We start from the raw sequence: 27720 nt of genomic DNA on the forward strand, positions 1-27720 counted from the left end.
TGTGAGGGGAGAAAAAATGGAGCTGCCAAGGAATTGAAATGGAAGAGACAGAGAGGAAGGAGGTTTCTCCATGCTAGGAGTGCACAGCAGGAAAAGCAGGGTATGTGTGAGAGAAATCCCAGGCACGGTGCTGGAGCGGGGCAGTGTGGGTGTGTCACCAAGGATAGTCATAATTCTGCTGTTCTCGTGACTCAGTCTTATCAGCTCCCCACTCTCCATCCTTTCCTGAGGGATGGCTGCGGGGAGGGGTGTATGAGAACTGCCGTGGATCTTCTGCAAGCTGCGACATATGCCATGTCTGCTGTGCGCCTCAGCCCGTATGAGATGCGAGGTAAGGCAGATCCATGAAGCCTGGATTTTTTGAATGTCCTTGGGGTGGCAGAGCAGTCAGCTCATTCCTCCTGTCTCAGAATGTCCGTTCTCCCCAGCTCCAGCCTCTTACACAATTCCTGTCTAATCCTGGAGGGTTTCTAAGTTGGATTCCAGGGCCCTTCACAGCTCACCCACAGGGAGACTGGAGATTTGGGTCATTAGAGGGAACTGCGGGTGCCCAGAGGTTCCATCAAACACGTGACTCTGTAGCCCCAATTCTCCAGATTCCAACATCTGGTAGCTGTGTCGTGTGGATGGGAACTCTCTTCCTCTTCAGCATCTCCATTTGCTTCTTCCACTTCTCCAAAGAGCGCTTCTGCCAAAGCCATTCTGTATATGAATTACTTGGTTTGGGGTGGGTGTGTCCTAGAGTTTTATTGCTGTGAAGAGACACCATGACCAAAGCACCTCTTATAAAGGGCAACATTTAACTGGGGCTGGCTTACAGTGTCAGAGGTTCAGTCCATTATCATCATCGTGGGAAGTGTGGCAGCGTGCAGGCAGGCAAGGTGCAGGCAGGCAAGGTGCTGGAGGAGCCAAGAGTTCTACATCTGATCCGCAGGCAGCAGGAGACTGTGCCATACTGGGCATAACTTGTGCATATATAAGACTTCAAAGCTCATCTCCACAGTGATACACTTCCTCCAACAAGGCAACACACACGCCAACGAGGCCACACCTCCTAATAGTGCAGGTCCCTGTGGGCCAAGCATTCACACACATGGATCTATGGGGGACCATACCTATTCAAACCACCACAGGGTGGCTCATGACTGTAACTTCAGAAGGCTAAGACAGAAAGATTCTCTAAAGCTCCAGGCCATCCTGAGCTTTGTCATAAATTCCAGGTCAATTGAGACTCTGTCTCCAAAAAACAAATCTAAATAATGAAATGAATGAGCCCTAAACCTATGTAAGGGCATTTACTTACCTCTCTGGATGGGATGCTCTGGGGCCTAAAGAAGGACATGTTAGGAATGATCTGGTTAACGGCACTGAGCTGCAGACATTCTTATCCTTGCTGCCTTGGCCTTCTCCCAGGCCAGTCTGAAAACATGACACTCCAGTCGGGACATTGACGAGAACAACCCAGAGGAGGAATTTGATGAGGAAAGTGTAATGTGAACACTTGCCCCAGGTATTGAGGATCCTGACACAGAGCAGCCAGTGAAATCGAACGTTTTGTCAGAGATCTTTTTAAAAATAAACAAAATATCGATCTCCCCTCTGCCAACTTGTGAGCCAATCAAACTCTTTTCAAAAGTACAGACATGAGGAACCAGTCCTTCCCCTGTGGGCTGCCCTGTACCTGTTAATGATATCTGAAGGGCTGGTGACAATAGTTAGGCTTGAGTACTAGAGGTAAAAAACAAAACAAAACAAAAAACAAAAAAAAAAAAACCACAGCTTTAGTTGAGATTCCAGAGATATGCATTTCCTCACCAAACATACAGTACTCTTAATGTATTACCTGAGATGTCGAAACCAGGCTCCAGGAAGGGAGGATGGGGGGAGGTGTTGGGGGGAGACAGAGTCCTCAAGACAGTTCCAGCACATATAAGAGATGAGTGACAGAGAGTTGAAGTTGTAACTTCAGCTCAGGAGTCCATGTTTGGAGCTTGGGGAAGAATTGTCTTAAGAGCCGCTCAGCCTGGTACTGTGACTTTTGCTGTCCTCTTCCCATTGCTCAGGAGACCTTGTGCTACAAGCCTCTGGTGACAGGTGCTACAATGTCCATGACAGACTGCCCTCTGCAGATATGGCAGGCTGGGTTCACCTGAATATTTCACATGGGTCATACCTGGGTCAAAGACACTTCCCAGACGTTGCTCTCTTTCTTCCTGCTGCCAGCCTGTGCTCTCCCATCCCCCAGGGAAGACGGGATGATACACTGCATCCTGAATGTGCTCAATGAATAAGGGGATCAAGACAGAAACAACAGTCACCAGAGAGAGACTACACTACTCCCAAATAGGCTATCCAAGATGGTGACGAGGTTGTATTCTGACCTGTAGGGCTTAGAAGAAGCCAAGAGAAACCTCTGTGCTCCCTGTAACGACTAAAACAAAACAAACTGAAGACCAGGCAGTCAGTCTTCAGCAGTCCTTCCTTCTGTCTCGACTCTGGCAAATTGTAGGGTGCCCACAGACTTATCAGCCTACGTATAACAGGGTGCAGGACCTCAACTCTTCTTGACATCTCTGGATAGCTGAAAAATGGTTTTTGTATGAATGGGTTTGCTTCTCTGCATTTAGGAGCAGTTTCAGAACAGTAAAGCAGAAAGGGTTCTCATTTCCTCTCCCCCAAGTATCTTGGACTAAACTCATGTTGCAGATTTAAGAAGGAGCAAATCTTATTCCTGAGCCTGTGGGTGAATCGCTGCTGTTGGACCTTCTCGGGAACTTACAATGCTGGAGGACTAGGCCATTCCATTCCAAATTCTCACCCATCTTACATCTCAACCTCTTAGCTTTCACCTTATCTATCAGGCTGAGATGCAAATAGCGACTGTGCCCACACAGGGAGTTTGCTCAATTGGTTTCTGTGCTGCCTGGACCCTCATCCAGGTTCCCTCCTCCCTATGAGCTCCAGAAGGTGCTGCGTGCTTTCCACATCCCAGAGATGCCCCTTGACATGATTTTGAGTATTCGAGGTCATTAGATGTGGGAAGACTGTCAGCGTTTTCAGAGTCTCTGGCTCATAAATGCCCTAAAGACATTTGTTTGCAGCATCCACGAAAGAGCTTCCATGGTTGCCCTGGAGAGGCAGAGGCGAGAGTTCAGTGGCAGCATTTGCTTTGGGGCTGCAGTGAAGTCTTGTAGCTGTAAGCGTCCTCTAAGATTGCCTTGCAGAAACCTGATCGCATTTGAAGAATGACTGCTCAGAAGCCTTTTGTTCTCTATAAAATGTTGATCAGCAGTGTCAGTGCCTGTAAAATCTGAATCTAGCCAAGCCCAACTGTTTATGTGCCCACATTTTTGCTGAGAACAGTAGGCCAGGCACTGAGTGGTGTACCAGGGAAAGAGGGAGTCTTACTGCCAACCTAAGCTACTGGAAGTTATGTGTGCATAAGGAGCCAAATTATTTTGGTAATGTCAAATGTAGACAAATGCTGGTGGCAAGACAAGGACTGGTCGAGGTGCAGTGCCACCCATTCTGTAGGTCAGACACCAGGAAGTGTGGAAACACTCAGTGGGACTATTGCTCAAAATCATGTCAAAGGGAATCTCTGGGATGTGGAAAGCACACAGCACCTTCTGGAGCTCATAAAGAGGAGGGAACCTGGATGAGGGTCCAGGCAGCACAGAAACCAATTTAGTAAACTCCCTGTGTGGGCAGTAAACGGAGTGACGTAGGGGTGTGTGGGGGTGTCCTTGCCTATCTCTTTTCAAATACATCCAACAGACCCAGTGCCCAGATGCCCTGACATCAGGACATTTGGGTCTACAATGTCTTGATGTTGTGACAGTGTGAATACACCCATTCTATTCCTTACTTTGGTTTGAGGTTCAGTAACTGACAAGAGCAAGCCAACATGTAAAGTGGGCCTTAGATTAGGTGACTTTGCCCAAATCCAGGAGAAATTGGGTATAAAAGCCAGTATCCTCATAGTTTCTGCACAGAAGTCCGGTAATGAAACAAATGTATTAAAAGCCCAAAGGACTATGGCTTTATGGCTTTTATACAAATGACCTAAATTGTGCCTTAACAGCCCCATTAAGTGTAGCAGGCAGTGGAATAATGCAAGAAGTGCCCAAAGAGGACACGGCCATCAACCTGACAGTGTACGTCCAGCCCAGTGTCCATGCTAGAGGATGGGAGAAGACATTTCAAACAGCAAATGACGGCATGAGTTTGGCAATCAGAAGGCCTTCATCCTAAGAACCCTCAGAAGTTGCTTTAAAAATGATTATAGATAAGATAAGGAACAGGAAATTCAGAATGGAGAAATCAATTTTGCTGACTCACATAGATACTGGTTGACAAGAGAGGGACAGTCTGGACAGAAGCCAGGCAGTGACTGATGGCAGCTTGCTCAGATGACGGCAGCAGCCCAAGTGAGCTCCTCTCCTTGGACTGGGGAGGGCCGTCTGCAGTGAAAGATCCCTTTGGCCTGCAGTGTCTGACCAGCATCACCAGTGTTAACCCTCTAATCCATAGCTCCTCACCCCGTGTACACCCAGGGTAGTCAGTGAGCCCGACCCAGCTCTGGTCCTCGTGGCTTCCATTAATCGGCAAAGTGGTGCTGCGAAGATCTTATCAGTAGTTGGAAAACAGTGTCATAACAAAAAATAACAGATTATCACACAATTTTATAAATCAGACAAAATGAGACTATAGCATAGTTTATTCGTTTATTTAGAAACTATCTCTTATATCCCAGGTTGGCCTCATGTGGCTTCAACCTTGCTATCAGCCAAAGATGTCCTTGATCTTCTGACCCTCCTGCCTCCACTTCCAAGCGCTGGGGTTATAGATGGAGCCATAATGTTCCCTTGACATAGAGCTGAGATTGGGAGCCCGGAAATCATACACCACAAAGCAAGCGCTCTAGCATCTCAACTACATCTTGGGCCTTAATTTGTTGTCTCTACCTTTTTGACACAAAGCCTTGTGTTCTCATTTTACTGGTAAGCAAGTGGAAAGCCCAGAAAAATTAGTCTGTGCCTGAGGACATAGGAGTGAGTGGCGGCGGGGGTTGGCCCCTTCCAGGTTGGGTCTGAGGGATGCGAGCTGCAGCATGGAAAACCATTCTGTAGTGGATGCTTGAAGGATGGACACTGTAACAAAGTAAATTTTGTGGGACTTTTGGAACCTATGGAGCACCAGCCCCTGACCCAGTCTCCAGACCTCTGTGGCATCAGTGCTGGGCGTGGGAAGCTCACTGTGTCCCCAGCATATGCACACTACCAAGAAAGCCAGTGAGACCCTGGATTTTTGGAGAAGCGTGACTAACGAGATCCCTGCTCAATCAGTCCACTGACCCGGGGAGTTCAGAAGCCAGACAGGGCACTCATGGAAATCCCCACTTCGATAGTAACAAGGCCCCTCATGCAGCTCCACATGCTCTCTTGCATACCCTGTTCTCATCTGATGACTGTCCCTCTCTTGGGGTCCTCTACCAAGTTTTGGCTCCAAGCACCACTCTTCAGCAGAAGTCGGTTGTTCACCAGCTCTGCCCTTCCTAACCAGGAACAGCCAGGAGCAGCCCATCTGCCTCCATTAGCTAGTACCGCTCTTTGACACACTGAGGTGACAAGCAGGAGGTCACCTGAGTTCAGCCCTCTCTCCAGTCCCAGTGCACTGATCTGGTGCCTCACAGCACACCCTTGTGTAAGAAGGGGGGAACAGCATCACGTGGGTGCCTTTTGATCAGACCTAGATGAGGCATGATCTATGGAAAACACGACAGAAAGTACTTGGAATGGAACAAGGGCATGGAGTGACAGGCACAATGAGCTCACAGTGTTCTAAACATGGCTCTGAAGAGTTAGGGAGAATCCAGCCAATGGACTCACCCACCAAAACTGCCGCCAGCTTAGAATTTAGTTCCCAGATCTAATCTCTTCATCGGGACAAGGTGTTACCCAGGCTTTCAGATATGAAGAACAAGGCAGACACCCACTGAACGGGAGCAACTTCTCTATGATGGAGGGCATACAATCACTAGGACTGACTGATGGAGTCCTGGAGCTGGACCACAGGCAGAGAAGAGAGGAAACACTTCAGCCATCACTCACAGCTCGACAGTTCTGGGTTCTCTTGCTCTTTGCCCTAGAGTAGACTGGAGTTCACAGGGACCTTCTGAAGTCCTGATGAGATTGGTGTTGTCCCAGGATAGAATCCTCAAGCCCAACCCAGGGGTGAGGTTTGCTGGGGCTGAGGCTACACAGCTGACATCACAGGATGCAACAATCCTGCTGAAGGCAGACTGATCCACACCTTGTTCTAGCTAATCTGTGCCAGCATCTGCCCTTCCCCCACAGCCGGAAGGGAGGCCTCTCCATAGGGTTTGCACTTGCCAAACGTCTTTGAATTCAGGTTAAAGCAGCACATTTCGCTACTGGGTCACCAGTCAGCAGGTAATGACGTTCTGACGCTCAACTCTTTTGAAGTGGCAATGCACAGTCTCAGTTTCTCTTAGGTGTTAGTGGGAGACACTGGATGTGTGACAAAAGAAAGCCCCAAAACAGCTCATTGGACCTCCTGAGGGGCCTACCCCAGGCCCTAGTAACAGGATCAGGACCTTGACAGCGTCCTTGAACCAGCTCTTGGAGGCCAGCAGATGACCAGCTTGCAGACAAGAGTTCTGAATGTAGCGCTCTCCATCAGCCACACCGATGAGTTGGTCTCTTGGAATCCTTCTGATTGCAGTTAAAGACGTACCCCGCCTACACATTCCAGTCCCATGATGGCACCAGGCTTCTAACTCTGTAGCTTGTGAGCTGTGCACCTACTGGCTGAGATAGATATACAGGATGCCGAGGGTCAGCAGTCCCCAGCTGACACGGAGGCTCCTGCCACTGTTGCAGAGGTCTGTGTTGCAACAGAAGGACTTGGAGTTGTCTAGGGCCTGTTGACTGTCAGGGCAGGTATATGCACATGTTTTTGTTATGGTTGGTTGCTGGCCTGGCGGTGCTAGAAACAGAGAGCAGAGGGTCATTTACTGAGACCTATAAGACCCACTCCTGGCCCTGTCAACAAACCCAGGTCACCTGCACTCCCCAGTTCAAAAGGTCAGATAGCAAGATGTCAGTAGGGTCAAACTCAGGAGGAAACCAGGTTCAGGGCTCAGCATGTGGCCAGGATTAAGGCTTTGTATGTAACCAGGGTCAGGGTTCAGAGTCATGAAGACTGAGGCTCAGAGTGTGACCAGGGTCAAGGTTCAGAGTATGATGAGAATTGGACTTAACGTGAGACCCAAAATTCAGGCTCAGGAATATGACAAACCACTCCCCTAACCCCTCCTTTCCTTTTTGAGTAGCTAAGGCTCTCGGCAACAGTTACAATCACATGCTTCATGTGCCTGTAGTATATACAGTAGCTCATAGCTCACTTGGGACATCCCACCCACTCTTTCTAAGGCCCCCGTGTTGGTCTCATTTGAGTGGTCCAGGGAAGACTGGACACTCAAAACATTTTCCTGAACAATTGCAAGAAACTTTCAGGGCCACATCTGCCCAGCTTCCCCAATTCTACCAGCAAGCTTTGCCTTAGGCTGGTATCCCCAGGTGCCAGATGCAGGTTCTGTCCCCCGACCCGCCTACCTAGGACCAAGATACTCACTATGCCAGTTGATCAAGCAGTAGCGGCTTAAGCTGGGGCAAGATGTAGGCTTGTAGCAGTTCTCTCCAGTGCTGCACTCATGACACTGCAGCGCCTGGGCTGAGGAGACACAGCTGGGGTCAGAGACAGAGACACTCAAAAACCACAGCACACAGCATGGAACCCAGCTCTGAGGAAGGCACTTAACCATTAAGCAGCCCATTCCATTCTCCAACCACCCACGTGGACAGCCTCCCAGCAGCCTGGGAGCAGGACCCTGTCTCTGGGACTGAGAACCAAGGCTCTGAGCAGCCAGCACTCCATGCTGCTGGTCCTATGCCTCAGAACATCACCAGCAAAAATGATACTGATTCCACAAGGCTTTGTGAAAAGAGACAGCAAGTCGAGCAGGACAGCTAGGCTTAATGGAAAGGTGAGTAGGAGGCTCAGTGAGTAGAAACACTTGCTGCCAAGATTGAAGACCTGAGTTCAAATCTCCAAAATCCACAGTAGAAGAAAACCGGTTCCAACAAATTGCCTTTTGATTTCCACATGCACACTTTGGCATGATCACATGTACACACACACACACACACACACACACACACACACACACAAACACAAAGGGGGAGGGGGAGGAGGGAAGGGAGACGGAGTAGAGAGGGAGAGAGAATATTAATGCAATATAAGAATTTTAAGGTGAGTGGAGGTATCCATGAAATGGCTCTGTGACTAGACTGTGGGGTCCCCAGCAAGTCCAGTTCCCTATGGCAGCATCTCCTCTAGACAGCAGGACCACATCATCTGGGGCAGACCCAGCCAGGTCATCCCACCCCTCGGAATGCCATCCAGGCACAGGATGCCCAGACAGGGGTACCCACTTCCTTGCTTACCCGAGGATCCCAGCAGGATCAGGGGCAACAACCAAAGCAGGTGAATTCTCATCTTGGGCAATGGGAACAAGCAGAGCTTGTCTCTATGTGCAGCCAGCACTGGACCAGCCTGTCTTTATATCCCTCTTGCTCTGGTGGGTGGGGCCTTGGTCCGTTTGTCACCCCTGACTACCTACATGTGTCACCTCTGGGTGTGTGGTTAGAAGGTAAATACCTCCAAGAATTCCTTATCCAGCGGTCCAAATCCTCTCCTGTACCCATCCCCCTAACCTTCCCCCGCATCCCCTTACCTCGCTCCCTACAAAGACTCCAACCCTGACTCCAGTGAGCTGTGCAGCTCTGATCTAGCCAGGCTTTCACTGAGGAAACATTGTCTGTTCCTTGCCCATCTTTAAAAAAATAAATAAATAAAAGTTCCAGGAAGGGTTGAAATGCCAGCAGAGGAGTCCCAGGTCAGAGAGCCCATAAGTGGGTATCCTCCCAAAGCTCCACTCCTTAGTGTGTAGATGGTGTTTTCCCGTCATGTCCTCCAGGCCCCTTTGGGTCCCTCAGCTCCTCCAATAAGCCCAGTGAGGTTACCCTCCATGGCCTGCAAGGAGGCAGAAAAGGAATCAATAGTGATGTTCACTCAATAAGCAGAAAAGAAAGGAGATACCATGGAGAACTGTGGGCTGGGGACACTTGGCGTTGGTGTGCTGGGGATGCTGGGGGCCAGTCAGTGGACTGGGGGTCCTGGGGGCCAGTGGACTGCGGGTGCTGGGGGACAGTGGACTGGGGTTGCTGGGGGACAGTGGACTGGGAGTTCTGGGGGACAGTCAGTGAACTGGAGGTGCTGGGGGCCAGTGGACTAGGGGTGCTGGGGGCCAGTGGACTGAGGGTGCTGGGGGACAGTCAATGGACTAGGGATGCTGGGGGACAGTGGGCTGGTAATGCTGGGGGCCAACGGACTAGGGGTGCTGGGGGCCAGTGGACTGGGGGTGCTGGGGGCCAGTGGACTAGGGGTGCTGGGGGTCAGTGGACTGAGGGTGCTGGGGGACAGTCAGTGGACTGGGGATGCTGGGGGACAGTGGGCTGGTAATGCTGGGGGCCAACGGACTAGGGGTGCTGGGGGGCCAGTGGACTGGGGGTGCTGGGAGCCAGTGGACTGAGGGTGCTGGGGGTCAGTGGACTGGGGGTGTTGGGGGCCAGTGGACTGGGGGCTCTGGGGGACAGTAGACTAAGAGTTCTGAGGGACAGTTGGTGAACTGGGGGTGCTGGGAGTCAGTGGACTGGGGATGCTGGGGGCCAGTGGACTGGGGGTGCTGGGGGCCAGTGGACTGGGGGTGCTGGGGGCCAGTGGACTGAGGGTGCTTGGGGCCAGTGGACTGAGGGTGCTGGGGGTCAGTGGAATGAGAGTGCTGGGAGTCAGTGGACTGGAGGTGCTGGGGGCCAGTGGACTGGGGGTGCCGAGCTTCCATGAGATGGGGATATTGGGGTCCAGTGAACTGGTGATACTGAGCATCAGCTGTCTGGGAACTTCGGAAGCAGCAGACTGGGATTGTGGGAGACGGGGATAGAAGGGGGGCCAGTGACCACTGGCTGACCATTGGTTGGACAGGACTCAGCTCTGGAAAGATATTCAAGAAAGAAGTTGGTCTTTCTTCCCAACTTAAAGCATTCTAGATATTCATTGTATCCCCTTACTATAACAAAGAAAGGGGGAACAGTCAGGTCACAATGGGAATTAGGGCTTCCCACCCACTAAGTGCTGTGTCTGCCCACTGCTAACAATTTTTCCCTGACAGACTCGAGACTCCAGGACAAGGAAAGCACCCTTCTATGCCACAGGCCCCTGTCTGACTCCCCTATGCACAGTAACAGCTATCACCCTCCTGAGGAACAAGCAGGCGAGTGACCATACCCATCCTAGCCTGTCATAGGCAGACACATTGGTCAGGACTCATAGGAAACCCAGATCTTGGCCATCAACCAGGCACGGCAGCCTCCTGCATCTGGAGCAGCATTCAAGAACACAAGAAGTGTCAGACCTCATAGCAATTCCCAGACAAAACAGTCTGCAGTTGAAGGCTGTGTGACCTCCGCCACTCCACTATCACGATTATCTTCTCTGAGCTAATGAGGACTCAGGGATCAGCCCAGTGAGGCACAAGTTTCCTGATAAGGAACTTGGGGAACACCTTGACCAGTCATAGCTGCCAGCTAAGAAGGCCTGTTTGTTGTCTTGGTCCACTAGACAACCTACACATAACAGTAGAAAGTCTTCATGTCTGTAGAACACCCGGAGCTGGGTACACTCTAAGCCTAGGACGTGTGGGTACACCGTCTCACCCTAAGGTTGATTACTAGAGAGGAATAAACTAAAGAGTTAGGCATGGGAAGATGACACTTGGACCCTAAATATCGTTTTGGAACCTTCACAGGAGTGAAGCAAAGAGCCGGGGAGAAGGTTCAGTCAGCAGAGTTTTGCATTTGCAAGCATGAGCACCTGAGTTTGATCCTCGGAATCCACGTGAAAAGCTGGGTGGGGTGAAATGTGTTTATAATTCCAGCATTAGGGAAGTGAAGATAAATGGCTTCCTGGGACTTGTGGGGTAGTTAGTCTAGCCTAGCCTACTTGGTGATCTCCAGGGCAGTGAGAAAACCTGCTCAAAGACAGAGAAACACACAACACACATACACCCCCACCACCCACACACACACACACACACACAGAGAGAGAGAGAGAGAGAGAGAGAGAGAGAGAGAGAGAGAGAGATTGGTTTACAAGACACACAACTGACCTTGGCCTCTAGTCTCCATAAAATATGCACTCACATGTTCATGTATACACAAATGTAAATACTGCAGAGAGAGAGAGAGAGAGAGAGAGAGAGAGAGAGAGAGAATGTTACAGGACATGCAACTGACTTTGGCCTCTAGTCTCCATAACTATGCACTCACATGTTCATGTACAAATGTGTAAGTACCACATGAACACACACATGCACGCACACAGAAGGAGAGAGAGAGAGAGAGAGAGAGAGAGAGAGAGAGAGGAAGCTGGAGGGTCAGAAGACAAGGTGTGCAAGCTGAGGACAGAAGCAAGAAGGGGGATACACCAGAGAAGCTCCTAGAAGCTGGAAGTAGGGCATCCATGTTGCCCTCCAGAAACAGAACTGTGTGGTTCTGCTGAGGAGGTGATTTTAACCCTGAGAACCACCACCTGACCTCAGCAGTGTAAGCAGTAAGGGCTTAGCATTGTTTCAGGCTGGTGGATTTGTGGTCTTAGCTGCCACAAGTGGCTAAGCCATCAGGCGTCCACTTGGCAAAGGGACCAGTGAGAAGTGGACCAGCTCTGAGATTCTCCCTTGTGGGGGAGTCAAGCTGATGACAGAGGGCAGGGTCCCCACAGAGAGTTAAGCTCGGCCATAGAATGGATGACAGAGACCGTCCAGCTTCCATCCCTACTTTCGGAGGCCCCATGCCAGCCTCAGACTTCCCCAAGTGTTACACCCAGTGTAGCAAGTTTGTTTTTAATAAAATGTTATTATGGTGGTAAAATACACACATCAACCCTGCCTTTGTAGCTACTTTAAACTGTTGGGCGGCAGTAGGCACATTAATGTTGAGCCACCATCACCGTCCGTTCATCCACAGATCTTTCTCCAAATCTCCAGTCTGAAATTGTCACCATTAAACACTGAAACCCCACCATCTTTTCCAGACTATCCCACTTTCTTTCTCTATGGACTTAACTCTTCCAGGGACCTCTCAAGGATTTCAGGTAGCCCATGCAAACTTTGAACTACGTAGCCAAGGGTGGTCTTGAATGTCTGATCTTCCTGCCTCTACCTCCCCAGTGTTGAATCACTGGAAGATACCATCATGACCAATTTATACAGAACTGTCATCAAACTCATAGCCTTGCTCATGCCAAGGGGTGGACTCTATCCACTGAGCCACATCCCAGCACAGTTCTTTTATCTTTTTGCAGCCTGCCTGGCTTGTTTTATTCAACAGGACTCTGTTTTCTCCCTCCTGCAGCAGCTCCTGCGTTCACATCTGTTCTGATGGTATGTTACCAGGTACTCAAGTGTTTAACATCATTACATCATCTGGCTGTGTAGTTCCTTTAAGGTGTACCTTCTTGGCCTACAGTTAATTCTTCTGATCTGCTTCTGTCTGTCAAGGCAGCCCTCTGGGCTCCCTTTTGCCTATAATTTTCTGCACTCTTTCTTTTTCTGTCCATTCACTTTTAACCTGTTTGTATCTCTGTATCTGAAGAGAATTTTGGGTCAGGGGGTGTGGTTTAGTAGTAAAGACTTGTCTAACATGCACAAGGTCCAGGATTTGACACCAGCACAAATGATGACAGATAGATAGATAGATAGATAGATAGATAGATAGATAGATAGATAGATAGATAGATAAAAGATAGTAGAGGCTAGACCAGTTATTCCCCATTCAGTCTCTCATGTTGAGATGACCACTAACCATAAAATTGTTTTTGTTGCTACTTCATAACTGTAATTTTGCTACAGTTGTGAATCATAATGTAAATATTTTTGGAGACAGAGGTTCTCCAAAAAGGTCACTACCCACAAGTTGAGAACTGCTGTAATAGACGACAGACATATAGATAGACAGATAGACAGATAAGGTGAGTCTCTTGCAGGCAGTGCATAGTTGGGACATTTATTAAGCAAATTCTGCCAACTCCCATCTCTTTTTTACAAAATGTATGGTATGCACGTGTATATGAGCTGCGCACACAGAGGCTGATGTCAAGAGTCAATCAGTCTCCACCTGACTCTCTGAGGCAGGGCTCTCAACTGGACCCAGAGCTCACTGATACATCTTGTCTGGCCAGCTTGCTCCACGAATCCAGTCTCTGCCTTCCAAGTGCTGGGATTTCAGATGGACCCTGCTCAGGAGATCTGAACTCAGCTCCTCATAGATACTTGAGAAGCACATTGTCCTCTGAGCCATCTTCCCAGCCCAGTCTTTGTTGACTGAGGAGTTTGACAGTGGTGCCTATTGATAATGAGTTTACATGGTTTGTTTTGTGATTTGCTTTCTAAGAACCTTCTCATTTTTGTCCCACATCTCCTGATGAGAGTTGTCTTTCTGTGTAGCTGACTTTCACAGTGATGCTCACATAAGCACATGGTGTCGCAAATCCTTGTGGTTACATCAAATGTTGTGAGCATCAAATTCACTCAATTTCAACAGCATGTAAAACCCTTCTCCCTTAGGAGGGGTCTATCCTCAGCCCATTCCAGTTATCCATGTAAAACCCTTCTCCCTTAGGAGAGGGTCTATCCTCAGCCCATTCCAGTTATCCATGTAAAACCCTTCTCCCTTAGGAGGGGTCTATCCTCAGCCCATTCCGGTTATCCATGTAAAACCCTTCTCCCTTAGGAGGGGTCTATCCTCAGCCCATTCCAGTTATCCATGTAAAACCCTTCTCCCTTAGGAGGGGGTCTATCCTCCTCAGCCCATTCCAGTTATCCATGTAAAACCCTTCTCTATAAAGGGGGGTGGGGGAGTCTGTCCTCAGCTCACTCCAGTTATCAGTATCACATTACACTATTCCACCTGTCCATTCCAAACCATAAATTGACCATTTTTTTCAATTCACCAATTTCTGCAATATGTAAAAAACAATGAGTTGCTAAATCAAATTATGGTAATGGCAACTTTTTTTTTCTTTTTTTCAGAGCTGGGGACCGAACCCAGGGCCTTGCGTTTGCTAGGCAAGCGCTCTACCACTGAGCTAAATCCCCAACCCCCTAACCACCACCCTTTTTTAAAGTGTGCACCCCTTAAGTGGATATGGTGACTTTCTAAATGGTCCTGTTGATGTGGTTACTTGAAAATATCCAAGACTTTAAGTTCCTGGCTTAGAAGGAATACTAAGAGGAGACAAATAAAAACTGGGTAAAAGAGATGGGTATAAAAAACTCAGCCCATTTAACCACCAAGAAGCACCTTCTAGTGAAAGGCTTAAGAGCCAAGATGAGAAGATGCACTCTCCCATGAGAACACAGAGCCCCAAGGTTTGGAGAACAGATCCCTTTGCCTGTCTCAGACCCCCAAAGCTATGTACAAGCTGCTTCTGACTCATATAGACTATCTGCCGCAGAAGTAGGAACTGGGAGATAAGTAGCTGCTACTATGCTAAGAGCCAAAATTGACCAAAATCAGCCATCTAAGTGAGCCTAACATAACCACACCAGACAAATATGCAATTGTCATTTAGGAAAGAAGACAGGTTTCTACTGCTTTCCAGAACAAGGCTTTTAATACTACAGAGGATGAAACATTTGGGCTGTATGGAAAGAAAAGGAACTCCAAGTAAAGAAACCACCTCAGCTTAGAGGCCACAAACATAGTGAGAATAAACAACTTATTTTCTTTGTCCATGACTCTGTGGAGTTTGCTCTTTATTCAGAAGAAGTGACACTCTTCATGATTAGTGATGATTGAGTGATAGTGATGGTGATGGTAATGGTGGGGGTAATGGTTATGGTGGTGGCTATAGTGGTGGTGGTGGTGGTGATGACGGTGGTGATGGTGATGGTGGTGGTGGTGGTGGTGGTGATTGTGGTAGTTGTGGTGGTGGTGATGGTGGTATTCATAATAGTGGTAATCCAGGTGATGATGGTGGTGGTAGTAGTGCTATTGGGGATGAGATTTAATGGTGGTGGCGGTGGGAGTGGAGGTAGTGGGGACAGTGATGGTGGTAATAATGATGGTAGTGGTGATGGTAGTGCTATTGAGGGTTGTAGCAATGATATTACTAGTAGGTACTAAAAATAGAGACAGTAGTGTTGTCTTTTCTGACTAATGGTAGTGAAGGAAACAGAGGACTTTTCCTGGCATGAGTCAATATCAGGTGTTAAAGTTAAGTGTTAACCTTTAGGATCTTAAACACTTGGACTTGAACCCCAGAACCTATTCACGGCATGACGACAGTCATATTAGTCATGTTGCGTCCCTCACTTATGGTCTTCGAGTCAATGTGATGGGGATCATTGGCTGAGAATGAACAAGTCACCATGAGCTTAGTCCAGGAACGGTCTGAGAGACTTACCTCACACCGTGTCTTCAACGACTCTGCTCCATGTATTAGAATTTCTCTGGGTGTGGTACTGGCACCTGCAATCTCAGGTGAATTCAAGGGCTAGCCTTGACTACAAAGTAAGACCCTATCACAAAAAAGGAGGAGGATGAAAAGGATGAGGAAGAGGAAGAAGAAGAGGAGGAGGAGCTGCTAGGTTTTCATTATTCCTGGCTCCGATCCACTCTGGTGATGCTGCTAGGATCCACCCACCTGGACCTTTGTATATTTCTTCCTCAATACAGAGGAGAGTCACTTCCAGCAATCTCATCCCCCCACCCCTTTTTGTGGCTTCTACTGACAATGCCACTACAGTGTAATTGGTCTCCAGAGTTCCACCCACTTAGAATTGCACCTGTGCAGTGGTGATGTTGGTGATGCGGGTGGTGGCAGCGGTTGCTCTTCTGAATCATCGTGGTGGAGGAAGTGGAGGAGCACATTGCAAGCCATCCATTTGTTCCCACCACATTGTCACAGAGAGAGTCCACCAGCCCTCTCTGCCACAGCCCATTTCCCCTGTACAGATATTGACTAAGTCGCAGCCTCTTAAACTTTCCCTAGTGCCCATTGCCCAACAAACGACATCTACCCCAGCCGCTCTGGGCTATGAGGTCACTTTCCTTTGCTCGGTGTTAAGGAGCTGGAACCCCAAGCTTGCGCTGCTTCATTATACTCTACTTCTGCCACTCCTCGCTGTGTGCCTTGGGGCAGGTTATTTAACCCTGAGCTTCACTTCTCTTGTCTGTAGCTTGGGTTTCGTAATAGCATCTACTGCTAAGGTTTAAGGGAGAATCACGTGACCTTCATAAGCACCGCCCCTTAAAGGTGACTCTTGCACCTTTAGATAGTGTTTCCAACCATAATCGCCACAGCACTCACACCACCCAAGCTCTCAGTCTATCATGATGCCACAGCCTGAGGAATGGGGTTAGAGCAAGGTATCACGGATTTGATAGGAGAACTGCCTCCTGCCCAGGACCGCAGGTTCTAGATCGGACCGACTGAGGATCCCAGGCACAGCACAATCCCCAGCCCAGAGTATGTTCCTTCAGCATGATACGCTGCCGACCAGAAAGGAAGCTGAAGGCACTGAGAAAGAAGCCCATTGGTTTCCACGGTGATGGTGACATGCAGCCTTGACTCCTTGATTCACCAGTGTTCCGGTGAGTCACAGCACTCTGACAGCTCTGCATGGGACCCTGGGAGTGAGTTAGTCACGTGTTGCCCTGTTTAGATCCCTCCCTGTCTCTGGCTCTTAGCCCAGACTCTCCATGCAAGCCTACGCCTAGAGGACTCTGGCCCCTGGAAATGCCATAGGAGGTCTGGTTTGCCTGCATCTGTTAGGTGGTGGGGCTTTCTGTAGAACTGACTGACATTAACCCCACACCCTGAGGGAAATAGAGTCATGAGGGACAGCCTCCAGAAAACTCCCTGTGGGACCTGGAAGTTGTGACTGCATTTACCACACATCCAGCCAGAACGTCAGCCCTCCCTGCCTTGTTCTCAGAAGCCACTGCCCTCAAGGTGCCCTCTGCCTTCAGTCCCCGTTCCAAGGCTTTTACCTCACCCTCCACAGTCCAGCAGCTCCTACAATCTGTTCCACCATTGAGAGGCTGGTGACAGTGTTCCAGCCTGGGGGTGACATGCACTGACTCCATGCCTCTGCCTCTGCCTGTCTGACACAGAGAGACAATGTCTCTTGGCACAGATGAAGGAAAGTGGTTTATCTAGGGTGCTGGTCATGCTGCAGGCAAGCTCGGTGGTGTTAGTATTCTCTTCTGGATGCCAAAAACTGCCTCCAGTACCCCTTTCCCCTCTGAGGCTCCCACACCTCTCTGTCCCTTGCAGCCTCTCTCACTTGCTCAGTTCCTGCTCTCCCTGCTGGATTTGGCAGGGCAACCCCACTAAACACTCTTTACACTGAGGCTCTTTCCTCCCCAGTCCACTCCCTCCCTTCCAGGACCAGCCAGCCTTTCCTGCATGCTGCTCAGCTGCTGTCCACCAGACCACTTACATTGTTTCTCTATTTCAAGCAGGCTCCTCCCAGGTCCCCTGTCACTCAGTTGTCGGCCTGGATCAGCAGCGTCCTTCTGGCTCCCCAGCCATGAACCAGCTGGTCTCAGTGGCCCACAATATAACAGCCCCTCTTCTCACCATCCACCCTAGGTCTACTGATTCAGTTCCTGCCTTGTGACCTTCCTGCATCCAAAGCCTTCCTATCCCAGGCTGCAGACACCTTGACCAGCACAGCTGAGAATGGTCTCAGACACCCTTGGCCTCCCTTAGACCACTCCAAGTCCCAGCTACACTCTGTATTTGGAGCTTTCCTGCGTATCTTGCTGCTGTTGTGTTTTCTTGCCACTTAACTTATGACGGTGTGGCCTCATCTAGGAAGCACATACAATGCATGTCCTATGGTTTTCACATGGTTATTCCTGGACCATGACTACAGCCAGCCCACGGTCTTTGGATCTCATCTGTCCTTGGATGGAGCTCTATCCTCCATGGAGTAGAACCTGTGCAGTATGATGAACAGTCAGGTAAATCCCAATTGAAGATGAATATGCTTAGTAAGGGGTTTTGAGAATACTTCCTTTTTAGGTTTCTTGTGTGCAAAAGTCTAATATCAAAGTCTAACCAGGACACCGGGAAGCTGGTATTGACAGTATACAGTTGATAGTATACAGTGACATAGCTTTCTGTTACTGTAACAAAATGCCTGTCACAATCAAGTTATGAAGTTTGTTTGGGCTCAGTTTCAGTCCATGGTCACTTGGCCAGTTTGTCTGTGACTGTCCTAAATACGGCACAAGAGACAGACTTTAAAAAAACAACTGTGCATCGTTTCTCTGAAGTCAAGAAGCGACTGGAACCTGATAAGGCAGGGTCGAGAGGCAATGAGGAGCATGTGAGGACAGAGTTGTGAAGGAGACATGAGGCCTGATGTGGAAGGAATATGAAGCCTCACATGAATGACGGTGTGACGCAGAATATGAGAAAGGGAGGGCAGGAGGGAGTGCTGCCTCCTGAGTGACCCATGAATCCTAACAGGAAGGACAGGGTTACATCTCTAAGGTTGTAATCTACCCTGTCCAGACAGCTTTCCTGAACTTGGCACAAAATGGGGCCAAAATGGGGGACTCCCTTCTCTTAGTGAGGCTCCCTCTTCTCCAACTGATCTCTGGAATACCTCTTCTCACAAAGGAGGTGTCCTCAGAACCTTAAACCTCAGCCAATGAAACTTTGCCCTAAGAAGAACCCCTTCCCACTCTCCAAGGTGTGTGTGTGTGTATGTATGTATGTATGTATGTATGTATGTATGTATGTATGTATATCACCCTTGACTCACCCAATGAAGTGTAATCTCACAAGCTGTTTTGTTAACTATTGTTTAAGAGAGCTGTGTTCTAAAAGAGCGGTAACACTGAAGAGTTGCAATGCTGAAATCCTCAGAGATTGTCCCTGCCTGGACAGGGACCCATCTGTTCTGGACTAAGGGAAGATGTGGACCTCAGAACGCAGCTCTGCTCCTTCCCTGCTTGTTGAGCAGCAGTGTTTCAACATCCTAAGAGAAGACACAAAAAACAAAACAAAACAAAAACCAGAACCGCAGAGCAGAGGCATCTAGGCTACAGCACAGGGTCCCGACTCACCATCCCCACATGCTGCCTGGTGGGCTGGGCTTTCATGGATCCACCAAGGTGAACCTAACAAGTAGGAGGGCTGTGGGCAGCTGCTCCTCTGACAATTATATGGACTTCATGAAACCATGTTACGCTCCACCATGCCAAGGCCACAAATGCAGAGCTGAAGAGCAAGAGTCTGCTGGAGGGTTGGAGTGTTTTTCTATTTCTGAGGCAATGGAAGTACCACTGAGCCATGTGCCCAGCCATGCTTCGAGAAGTTTAATGATGGAGCTAATAAATTGGAAACCCACACAGAGGTTAGGGGGAGTAGGGAAATGTCTCAGTGGTTAATAGTATACACACTGCTCTTGCAGATGATCTGAGTTTAGTTCCCCAAATGAGTGACCTAAGGGTGGCTTGAAGCCCTCAGTTTATCCTAACACACCATACACATGAACACACACACACACACACACACACACACACACACCACATACCACACATACCACACATACCACACATACCACACATACCACACATACCACACATACCACACATACCACACATACCACACATACCACACATACCACACACACTCCATACACACATACAACACTCACACCATACACACACCACACACCACACACACCACACACACATACACACTCACACCACACGCACACACACCACACACACACATACAACACTCACACCATACATACACACCACACACCCCACACAGCACACACACCACACACATACACACTCACACTACACACACTCAACACACCACACATACCACACACACTCACACCACTCACACACCATACACACACACACTCACACCACACACACCATACACACACACTCCACACACACATACAACACTCACACCGTACACACACCACACCACACACACACACTCACACTACACACACACCCACACACCACACACACACACCACACACACATCACACACACCACACACATATGCAACACTCACACCATACACACACTCACACTACACACACACTCACACTACACACACACCCCACACACCACTACACACACACACACCAACACACGCTTACACCACACCACACACTCACACTTTCTCTCTCACACACCCAAACGCACCTTCACAACATGTTCAGAAGCAACACTCATGAACATACAGACACACCACATACAACATACTTTGCAAAGCATGCATAACACGTGTACACACCTTTGTACATCACACACAATATTCATACATAGATTTATATATATATATATATCACAGCAAAACATCATCTGTATAGCACAGGAAATGCAGGAACCTTCTGTATAGAACCACACCTTATAAAAACATTCAGACAGGACATAACACCACACACATACTACCTACATACTGCAAAAGGCCCCCACGCACATCACATGCACACACCATGGACCACGACTATACATAACATGGACCACACCACGACTGTACATAACAGTACAAACACACCCATGCACACAGTTCCTTGAATTCTGATCAATCTATTTCCTGACTTATCACATGGCCAATATTTGTTGAGTCTGGGGGAAAAAATGGATGTGAGAGCTTTTGCCACCAGGGGGCGCACGTAGCCTAGCTCAAGACTCTGAGACAACGTGGGGACTTCAGCTCCACCTGGGACCCCACAGAGCCCAGAGCCAAGCCTGTCTCCAGCTGCCCCTCCCGATGATAAATGGGGGTGAAGTGAGGGTGGTGCTTTCAGCTCTCAAGCTGACCACCAGCTTAAAGCCACGGGTCTTGCCGCAGAACAGCAGGAGACTCCAAAGTCTCACCCACACAACTCCTCACGAGAAGATCTTGGCACAACGTTCCCCAGAAACTGGCCTGGAGTCTCAGCTCCCAGAATCCAAAGCCAGAGCAATTAATCACAGGGCCAGCCCCAGCAGATGCCCCCAGGCCCCAGATGGGCTCAGAAGCTGTTCTAGAAGTTTCTGTTGCTGTGAGAAAGCACTGACAGACTCCAACATGGAGGGTTTATTTCCTCTTCCTACCGGTTACAGTTAATCATCAAGTGAAACCAAGGCAGGAACTAAAAGCAGCATCTGGAAGCAAAGACCACAGAGGACTGCTGGGCAAGGCCTTGCTCTCCGTGCTCCCTTAGCCCAGGCGCACCTGTGTAGAGAAGGCATTGCCCACAGTGGTCTGGGTCCTCCTTCATCAATTACCAGGTAAGACAGTGCTTCACATGTTCACAGTCCAAACTGACAGCTTCCGTTCTCAGTTAAGGGTCCCTTTTCCCAAATATGTCAAGTTGACAACCAAAATTAGCAACGCAGGGGTTTTTCTGGCATTCAGGCTGTCCTTCCAAGTGGAACCGAGTCCCAGCCAGCTACCTAAGGCCTAGAAGCAGCCTGAAGTATGCTAGGCTCTCCAGTCCCCATGAAGACTTTCAGGGGTGGTGGGTAGAGGAGGAGGAGGAGGAAGAGGAGGAAGAAGAGGAGGGAGAGGAGGAGGGAGAGGAGGAAAAAGGGCCAAGCCCCCAGTGGGAAGTCCAAAGGGGCCCAGAGAACCCCCTGGAAGCTGAGGTACTGAGACCGAGCTGTTCATGGTCACCCAATGTACAGAGGACTTAAATGGCATCTCAGTGAGAGACCTAGGTCAACAGACTAAGCATCCTTTGAGGTCACAGCAGGGTTTGGAAGGAGCAGAGGAAGACCCTCAGCTGTCAGGGTCAAGAGACAGAAGAGCAGAAAGAACTCAGCAACTCCAAAGCCTAAAGAAATTCATCTGCAGGTGCTGGAATGCAGTGTGCCTGGGTAGGGGGACAGATGTCTAGGACATTTTATCTCCTAACACAGCGTAGGGGGGGCAGGTGGCTCCAACACCCGGCACCTCACCCCAGGCCTCAGACTCCTCCTTTGTTCTCCCCACCCCCTTACCTTTCTCCTCACTTCAGGAAATGAAACTCTGCCCCATACTCCTCTCCTCCCTCCCAAGCCCCACCCTCAGCTCGGGCTCCCACTTCTGCTCTTCTCGTGCCCCTGAGAGGATTCCAGCAGGACCTATGGGCTTGGCCTGCCCCTCCGACTTGGGGAGAGTCAGGATGCACAGGGACACAAGAAGGAGAGTGGAGAGAACCAAAATTTTTCAGAGCCAGCCTCCATAACCCCAAGAGATAGATGGCCACCGAGAGGGTAGATGGGTAAGGTAGGCAGAGAGCTAAAGTACAGTAGGACAGGAGCCCCAGTGGGTTGGACAAGTAGGTGGGACTGCCCACACAGCTTCACTGACTCTGGGCATAAAGCACCTGGCCTGACACCCTCTAGATGTCCAAACAGGATTGGCTTGCTGCTACCCAAGAATACACTCGATCAGTGGCCTGCCCCTTCAAGCCCACCTGGATGCCCCAGGTCCCTGATGGCAAGCAGTCTGCCCTCAACTTGCCAGGACCCCGCTCTACTTCTGGGAGCTCTGCTTTTCTTCTCTGGGTCCCTTTGCATGTCCTCCAGAAAGACTACAGGGGCTTCTGAGAGGGCCTGGGGCTCTGTCTTCCTGCTCGTGTTCAAAGCAGACTCCCGGAGAATGGCTCTCTGAGGCTCCCACACCCTTCTCATTCACCACTGAGGGGCACCACCTACTGCGGCCCCTCTCACAGTCCAGAGCCCATCTCTAATTACCACTGACCCACTTCAAACTGAGTCCTGCAGCTTCATCCCTGAACCTATCTCAGGGTGGGTGGAATAGGAGGTGCTGGCTAGCGGATCAACTGGAGCAAGGTCACAGGGACCAGGCGACCCTGGTCTTTTAGACAGGGTTTCTACTGTGATGAAGCACTAGGACCAAGGCAACTTAGGGAGGAGTTCATTTGGCTTACACTTTCCCATCACAGCTCATCATCAAAGAAAGACAGAACAGGTACCAAAATAGGGCTGCAACCTGGAGGCAGGAGCTGACGCAGAGGTCATGGAGGAGTGCAGCTAAACGTATTGCCCATCTCAGCCTTCCCAGCCTGCTTTCTTATAGAACCCATGACCACCAACCCAGGGATGGCACCACCCATAATAATCTGGGTCGTCCCCCACCAATCACTAATTACGAAAATGCACTACAACTGGATCTTACGGAGACATTTTCTCAACTGAGGTCCCTTCCTTTCAGATAATTCTAGTTTGTGTCAAGTTGCCCTACAACCAGCCGGCAGGCCTGGCTAGTATTCACAGTCAGGGCTTTTAACAATATTTAATGCAATTTTGAGTTATAAAACAGAAGTTCAGGGATCCTGATACAGGAGAAGAAAAGGAGCAGGTGACCCCAGAACCAGCAGAGGCAGCTCTGGTTCTCACACTGAGAAGCTGAACCTTCAAGAAGCATCGTGAGGGAGGCCTCTGTGGCTGAAGGCAGCCACTCGGCAGGAACAAAGGATGGTTAGGGACACCTCTGACCATCCCCAAAGGTACCAAATTTTTGCATCTGTAGGACAGTGTGTCACAAAACTCTCTTCCTGCTGGGGTAAAAAGGCCTCTCGCCTCAGTCAAATCCTTAGACTGCTAAGTTCAGCTACAGCCTGTCATCCGTGGGCTGTAGAAGGCCTTGTCCCTCATTGAAGAGGTCACATTTGCAGATTAATAGAAAATCTGTCCCGGCTTTCTTCTTCTCCAGGCTCAAGAGCACCATTGTGTCCAGAGCTCCCTGTGGGTAGCTGGCCTGTAGTCCCTCAGAATGGGTTCTCACTCTCAGAGAACACAACAGGGTCCTTTGCTGTGTAGGTGGAGCAGGCCAAGGAGCCTGGGACCAGATAAAAGGAAGGCTAGTCTCTCAGCCAGCAACACTGCCCAAGCCTTCCTCAGCAGTGCTGGCCTTTGCCGCTGCCTGGTTAGGGTCTCGGTTGGCCTTCACCTTTATCTGGCCTCCTCTTGGCCTTGTTGATGTCAGCCTTGGACTTACTCTTTAGTCTTGAATTGAGCCTTGGCTGTGCCTTGACCTACTCTATTCACAGGTATAATAAAAGGCACCCATGGAAATTTACTTTCAGTCCTAATGTGTCTAAGTCTCAGAAGAAGTCCCAATAAGTCGTTTATTTGGCTCTGTGAACGAGAGCTGCAACAGTAGACCATTAGTGACAGTGGAAGCTCTGGAAGATGCTGTGACTGATCCTGGCATTGATGAGTAAGTATCAAGGGTTGCTGGGACACCCAGGCAGGGTAGCATCCAAGCATCCAAGACAGAGTCCTGTTTGCAGAAAATCCCACTCCACCGCAGAGGAAATGGGCACATCAAGAGCCTAGTGGTACAGGTAAAACCAGAGAGATCATGGGCTGTGGTGGGCCTGGAGCCCAGTACTTGCCTGGCATTTATTACTTGCGTACCACTAACAAAAAATCATCCACTTCCCAGCAGCCACTGGAACAATTCAAGATTAAAGATAGGCCATCGCTACCACTTCACAGGCTTGGGACAAATAGTCAATTATATAAACGTGCTATGCACCTTACAGTGCTCAGAACATGACAGATGTTTCTCACACTCACCCCAAAAAGATCTACCCAGCTAGGCTAAGCAGAGCAAATCAGGAGACTGTCCTGCCCGCCGCTGCCTCTGGTCATCAGGGTCCACACTTCTATGCCCTTTTTTCCAGGAGCTACTATTATTCCTACCCCTCACTTCCTCCTTCATCCACCTGCTCCCACTCTCTCTCTCTAGCAATTTCAATAACATGAGCTCATTCTGCAGCCTCCAGAACAGCTTCAAGGAGACCCTCTTCTACCTCCAGAGATGGACCTGGAGAGTCTTGCAGCCCAGGACCCAGAAAGAAGAGTGAGGGTTCCAGCACTGTGGTCCTACTCTGCTTGAGGCTGGCACACAGGCCCCCCCAGGGCTGTACTGGAAGACGGAATGTTGCGTCTCAGTTCTGCAGGATTAGTAGGAGTGGCCAGTGGCTCCGGGGAAGCGAGGTGTCATAGGACATAACTCGTAGGAACCTGGGCAGCAAAGAAGTGGCCAGAACGAAGATCCACACGAGCCAGACAGGGTGTCTAGAACCCTGAACTGAGCTTCTAGCAAGGCCTGGCCAAGACAGACATTCCACAAATGCCCATCAAACAACCGGGTGCCTTTTCTATACTCCACATCCATTCAGCACATGAATACAAAGCCCGCTTTTTAAAAAGAGTGAGAAGTCAATGATATAATTCTATTCTTGGAGAGGCTAAATCAAGAGGGTCACAAGCTTAGCCTGTTACATAAAAAGACTTTTTTTTTTTAAACAAAATCGAGTATCTACAAACTGTGTACAGACCTTAAGTTCTCCGTGATAACCCGGGCTTTCTAATGAGGCAGTTTTAGCACAAATACTTTTTCCAGGATTCACATTTTTCCCCAGGTGGGTTGTGCTGTGCTTGTTTGTTTGTTTGTTTGCTTGTTTGTTTGTTTGTTTTTGAGACTCACATAGCCAAGGCTAGCCTCAAACTCCCTAAGTTGCCAAGGATAACTTTGAATTCCTGATCTTCCTGCCACTACATCCCAAGCGCTGAGATGTACGGGCATACAACATCACAGTTTCATGGGGTGCTGGAGGTTGGACCTATGGCTTTACACACACTGCTATCTGAGCTACACGCCCGGATCTTTAAAACTTTTATTTTATTCTTATTTTATGTTTGGGTGGTTTCCCTTCAATACATGAATACATGTGTGCCTGGTGCCGGAGCAGGCCAGAAGAGAGTATCAGGTCCCTTGGAACTGAGGTTACAGGCATCGTGCGCTGCCATGTGGAAGGTAGGAATTAAAATCAGGTCCTCGGAAAGAGCAGCCAGTGCTCTGACCACTGAGCCACCTCTCCAGCCCACTTGCCCACATCCACTGAAGCATTTCTCCCGAGACATCGCCGTCACAGCTGCAAACAGTCTGTAGGCCAGACTGCGTTGCTCAGAAATGCCTTTCTCGCCTGATCCGTTTATCCGAAGTAGAAACATCGCCAAGCTCCTCCAACCCATTTGCTTGCTTGCGTGTTTTCTGGTCATTTATCATCCATCTCCACGCTGCCTTCTCCACAGATCTTGGGTTTGGCTATGACTGACTATTCCTGCTTGTCCTCACTATTTTTGTTTTAAGAAAAGTATTTTCCCCGAGGTTGTAGCTTAATGAGGCAGCACACGCCTAGCACATGTGTCATCCCGTGTTGGAGTCCTAACCCCTCAGCCACTCTGGAGGAGGAGATTTGACCTTTTCTGTTTGACCTTCCTGCTTTCTAAACCACACACCGCCTTTAACTCTCAAGCCTTGTGTGTTTGTCGAATCTCTCCGTTTTCAACAGACTCTCTTTGTAGAAGAGAATTAGGGTAAGTATGAGACCTTCCAACTCTGACCTCTATGTCTAAGAAAAGTTTGGTTTCAGCTCATCAGAGCTCTTCAGACCCACGTACCCAACCCCCATCCCTTGCCCAAGCACTGATTCTGGTCATGGATTTGGGTTCGATGGAAAAGGGACACAGGGAAAGATCAGAGAGGAAGAGACAGCAGGGAGGAAAGACAGGAGGCATTGGGCACTCAGGGGAAGGGGGCAAGGATAGGACAGGACATGGAGAAAGGGCTCTACAGATGAGGAATCTGAAACAAGGCTCAAGATGACCGATCCTTGGCCCAGAGCCCTGCCAAGGCCACTTCTGCCCTCCCTGTCGGGAATGTGGTATGACTGTGTGAGTGTGCGAGCAATCCCATGTTCCGTCTCTACCTCTACAAAGATGGCTGTGGGCCTAGCTTACCTCTCCAGCCTGTGTCCTTTCATCCTGGTCAGCTTTAGGAACACCCAGAGCACTGAGCTGGAGCCAATAGCCAGTGGCTGAGGCACACAAACTGCCAGCAGCTCCTGGGTTTGGGCAAGCTGAGGGTGAAGATGTCAGAACTTTCATAAAGTGGTTTTAAACATGCATTTAAAATTAAATTACTGACCAGGGAGATGGGTCAGCTTGGTAAAGGCACCTGCTACCGAGCCTGATGTCCCGAGTTCAATCCCCAGCACCGACACAGCGGAAAGAACTGACTACAGCATGTTGTCTGATGCCCGTAGTCAAACCAAGGCACACACCCACATGCTTGTGCACACACACACACACACAAATAAATGCAATAATTTTAAAAATGTAATTATAGTATAGGGTATAGTGGTACATACCTATAATCCCAGTGTTTGCGGAGTGGAGGCAGGAGGATCAGAAGTTGAAGTAACAAGACTAGATTATATGAGACCTTGTCTCAAAAAACAAACAAATAAAAACAAACAAAAGGAGGGGTGGTTTCAGAAATGGCTCAGTGGTTAAGAGCACTAGCCGCTCTTACAGAAGACAAGGGGTTTGAATTCCAGCACCCACATTTCCAGCTCACAACCATCTGTAACTCCAGTCCCCAGAGACACAGTGTTCTCTTCTAGCCTCCACGGGCACTGCATGCATGTGCAGGCAAAACACCCACATATATGAAATA

The 27720-nt window shown here is 49.3% G+C and overlaps 1 protein-coding gene and 1 long non-coding RNA gene across 6 annotated transcripts; one reads left to right on the forward strand and one right to left on the reverse strand.

The window, feature by feature from the left end:
• LOC134479751 (uncharacterized) lies at positions 1-27720 on the forward strand. 5 transcript variants are annotated; one of them, XR_010053439.1, is made up of 6 exons: positions 176-331; positions 16610-16796; positions 17800-18173; positions 19030-21470; positions 24239-24408; positions 24973-27720. It is a non-coding gene; the product is annotated as an uncharacterized LOC134479751 (long non-coding RNA). The 5 variants fall into 5 exon arrangements; XR_010053440.1 differs by lacking the exon at positions 24239-24408; XR_010053438.1 differs by having other exon boundaries at positions 1-331; positions 17800-24408.
• On the reverse strand, positions 4714-9081 carry Ly6m (lymphocyte antigen 6 family member M). The gene is made up of 3 exons (XM_002729821.6): positions 8532-9081; positions 7660-7758; positions 4714-7011 (listed from the first exon to the last, which is right to left on the reverse strand). Exons 1-3 carry the CDS (start codon positions 8581-8583, stop codon positions 6827-6829), a joined length of 336 nt encoding a protein of 111 aa, XP_002729867.3. The 5' UTR covers positions 8584-9081; the 3' UTR covers positions 4714-6826.

The sequence above is a fragment of the Rattus norvegicus genome, chromosome 7 (genome assembly GCF_036323735.1).
Source record: "Rattus norvegicus strain BN/NHsdMcwi chromosome 7, GRCr8, whole genome shotgun sequence".
Taxonomy (NCBI): domain Eukaryota; kingdom Metazoa; phylum Chordata; class Mammalia; order Rodentia; family Muridae; genus Rattus; species Rattus norvegicus.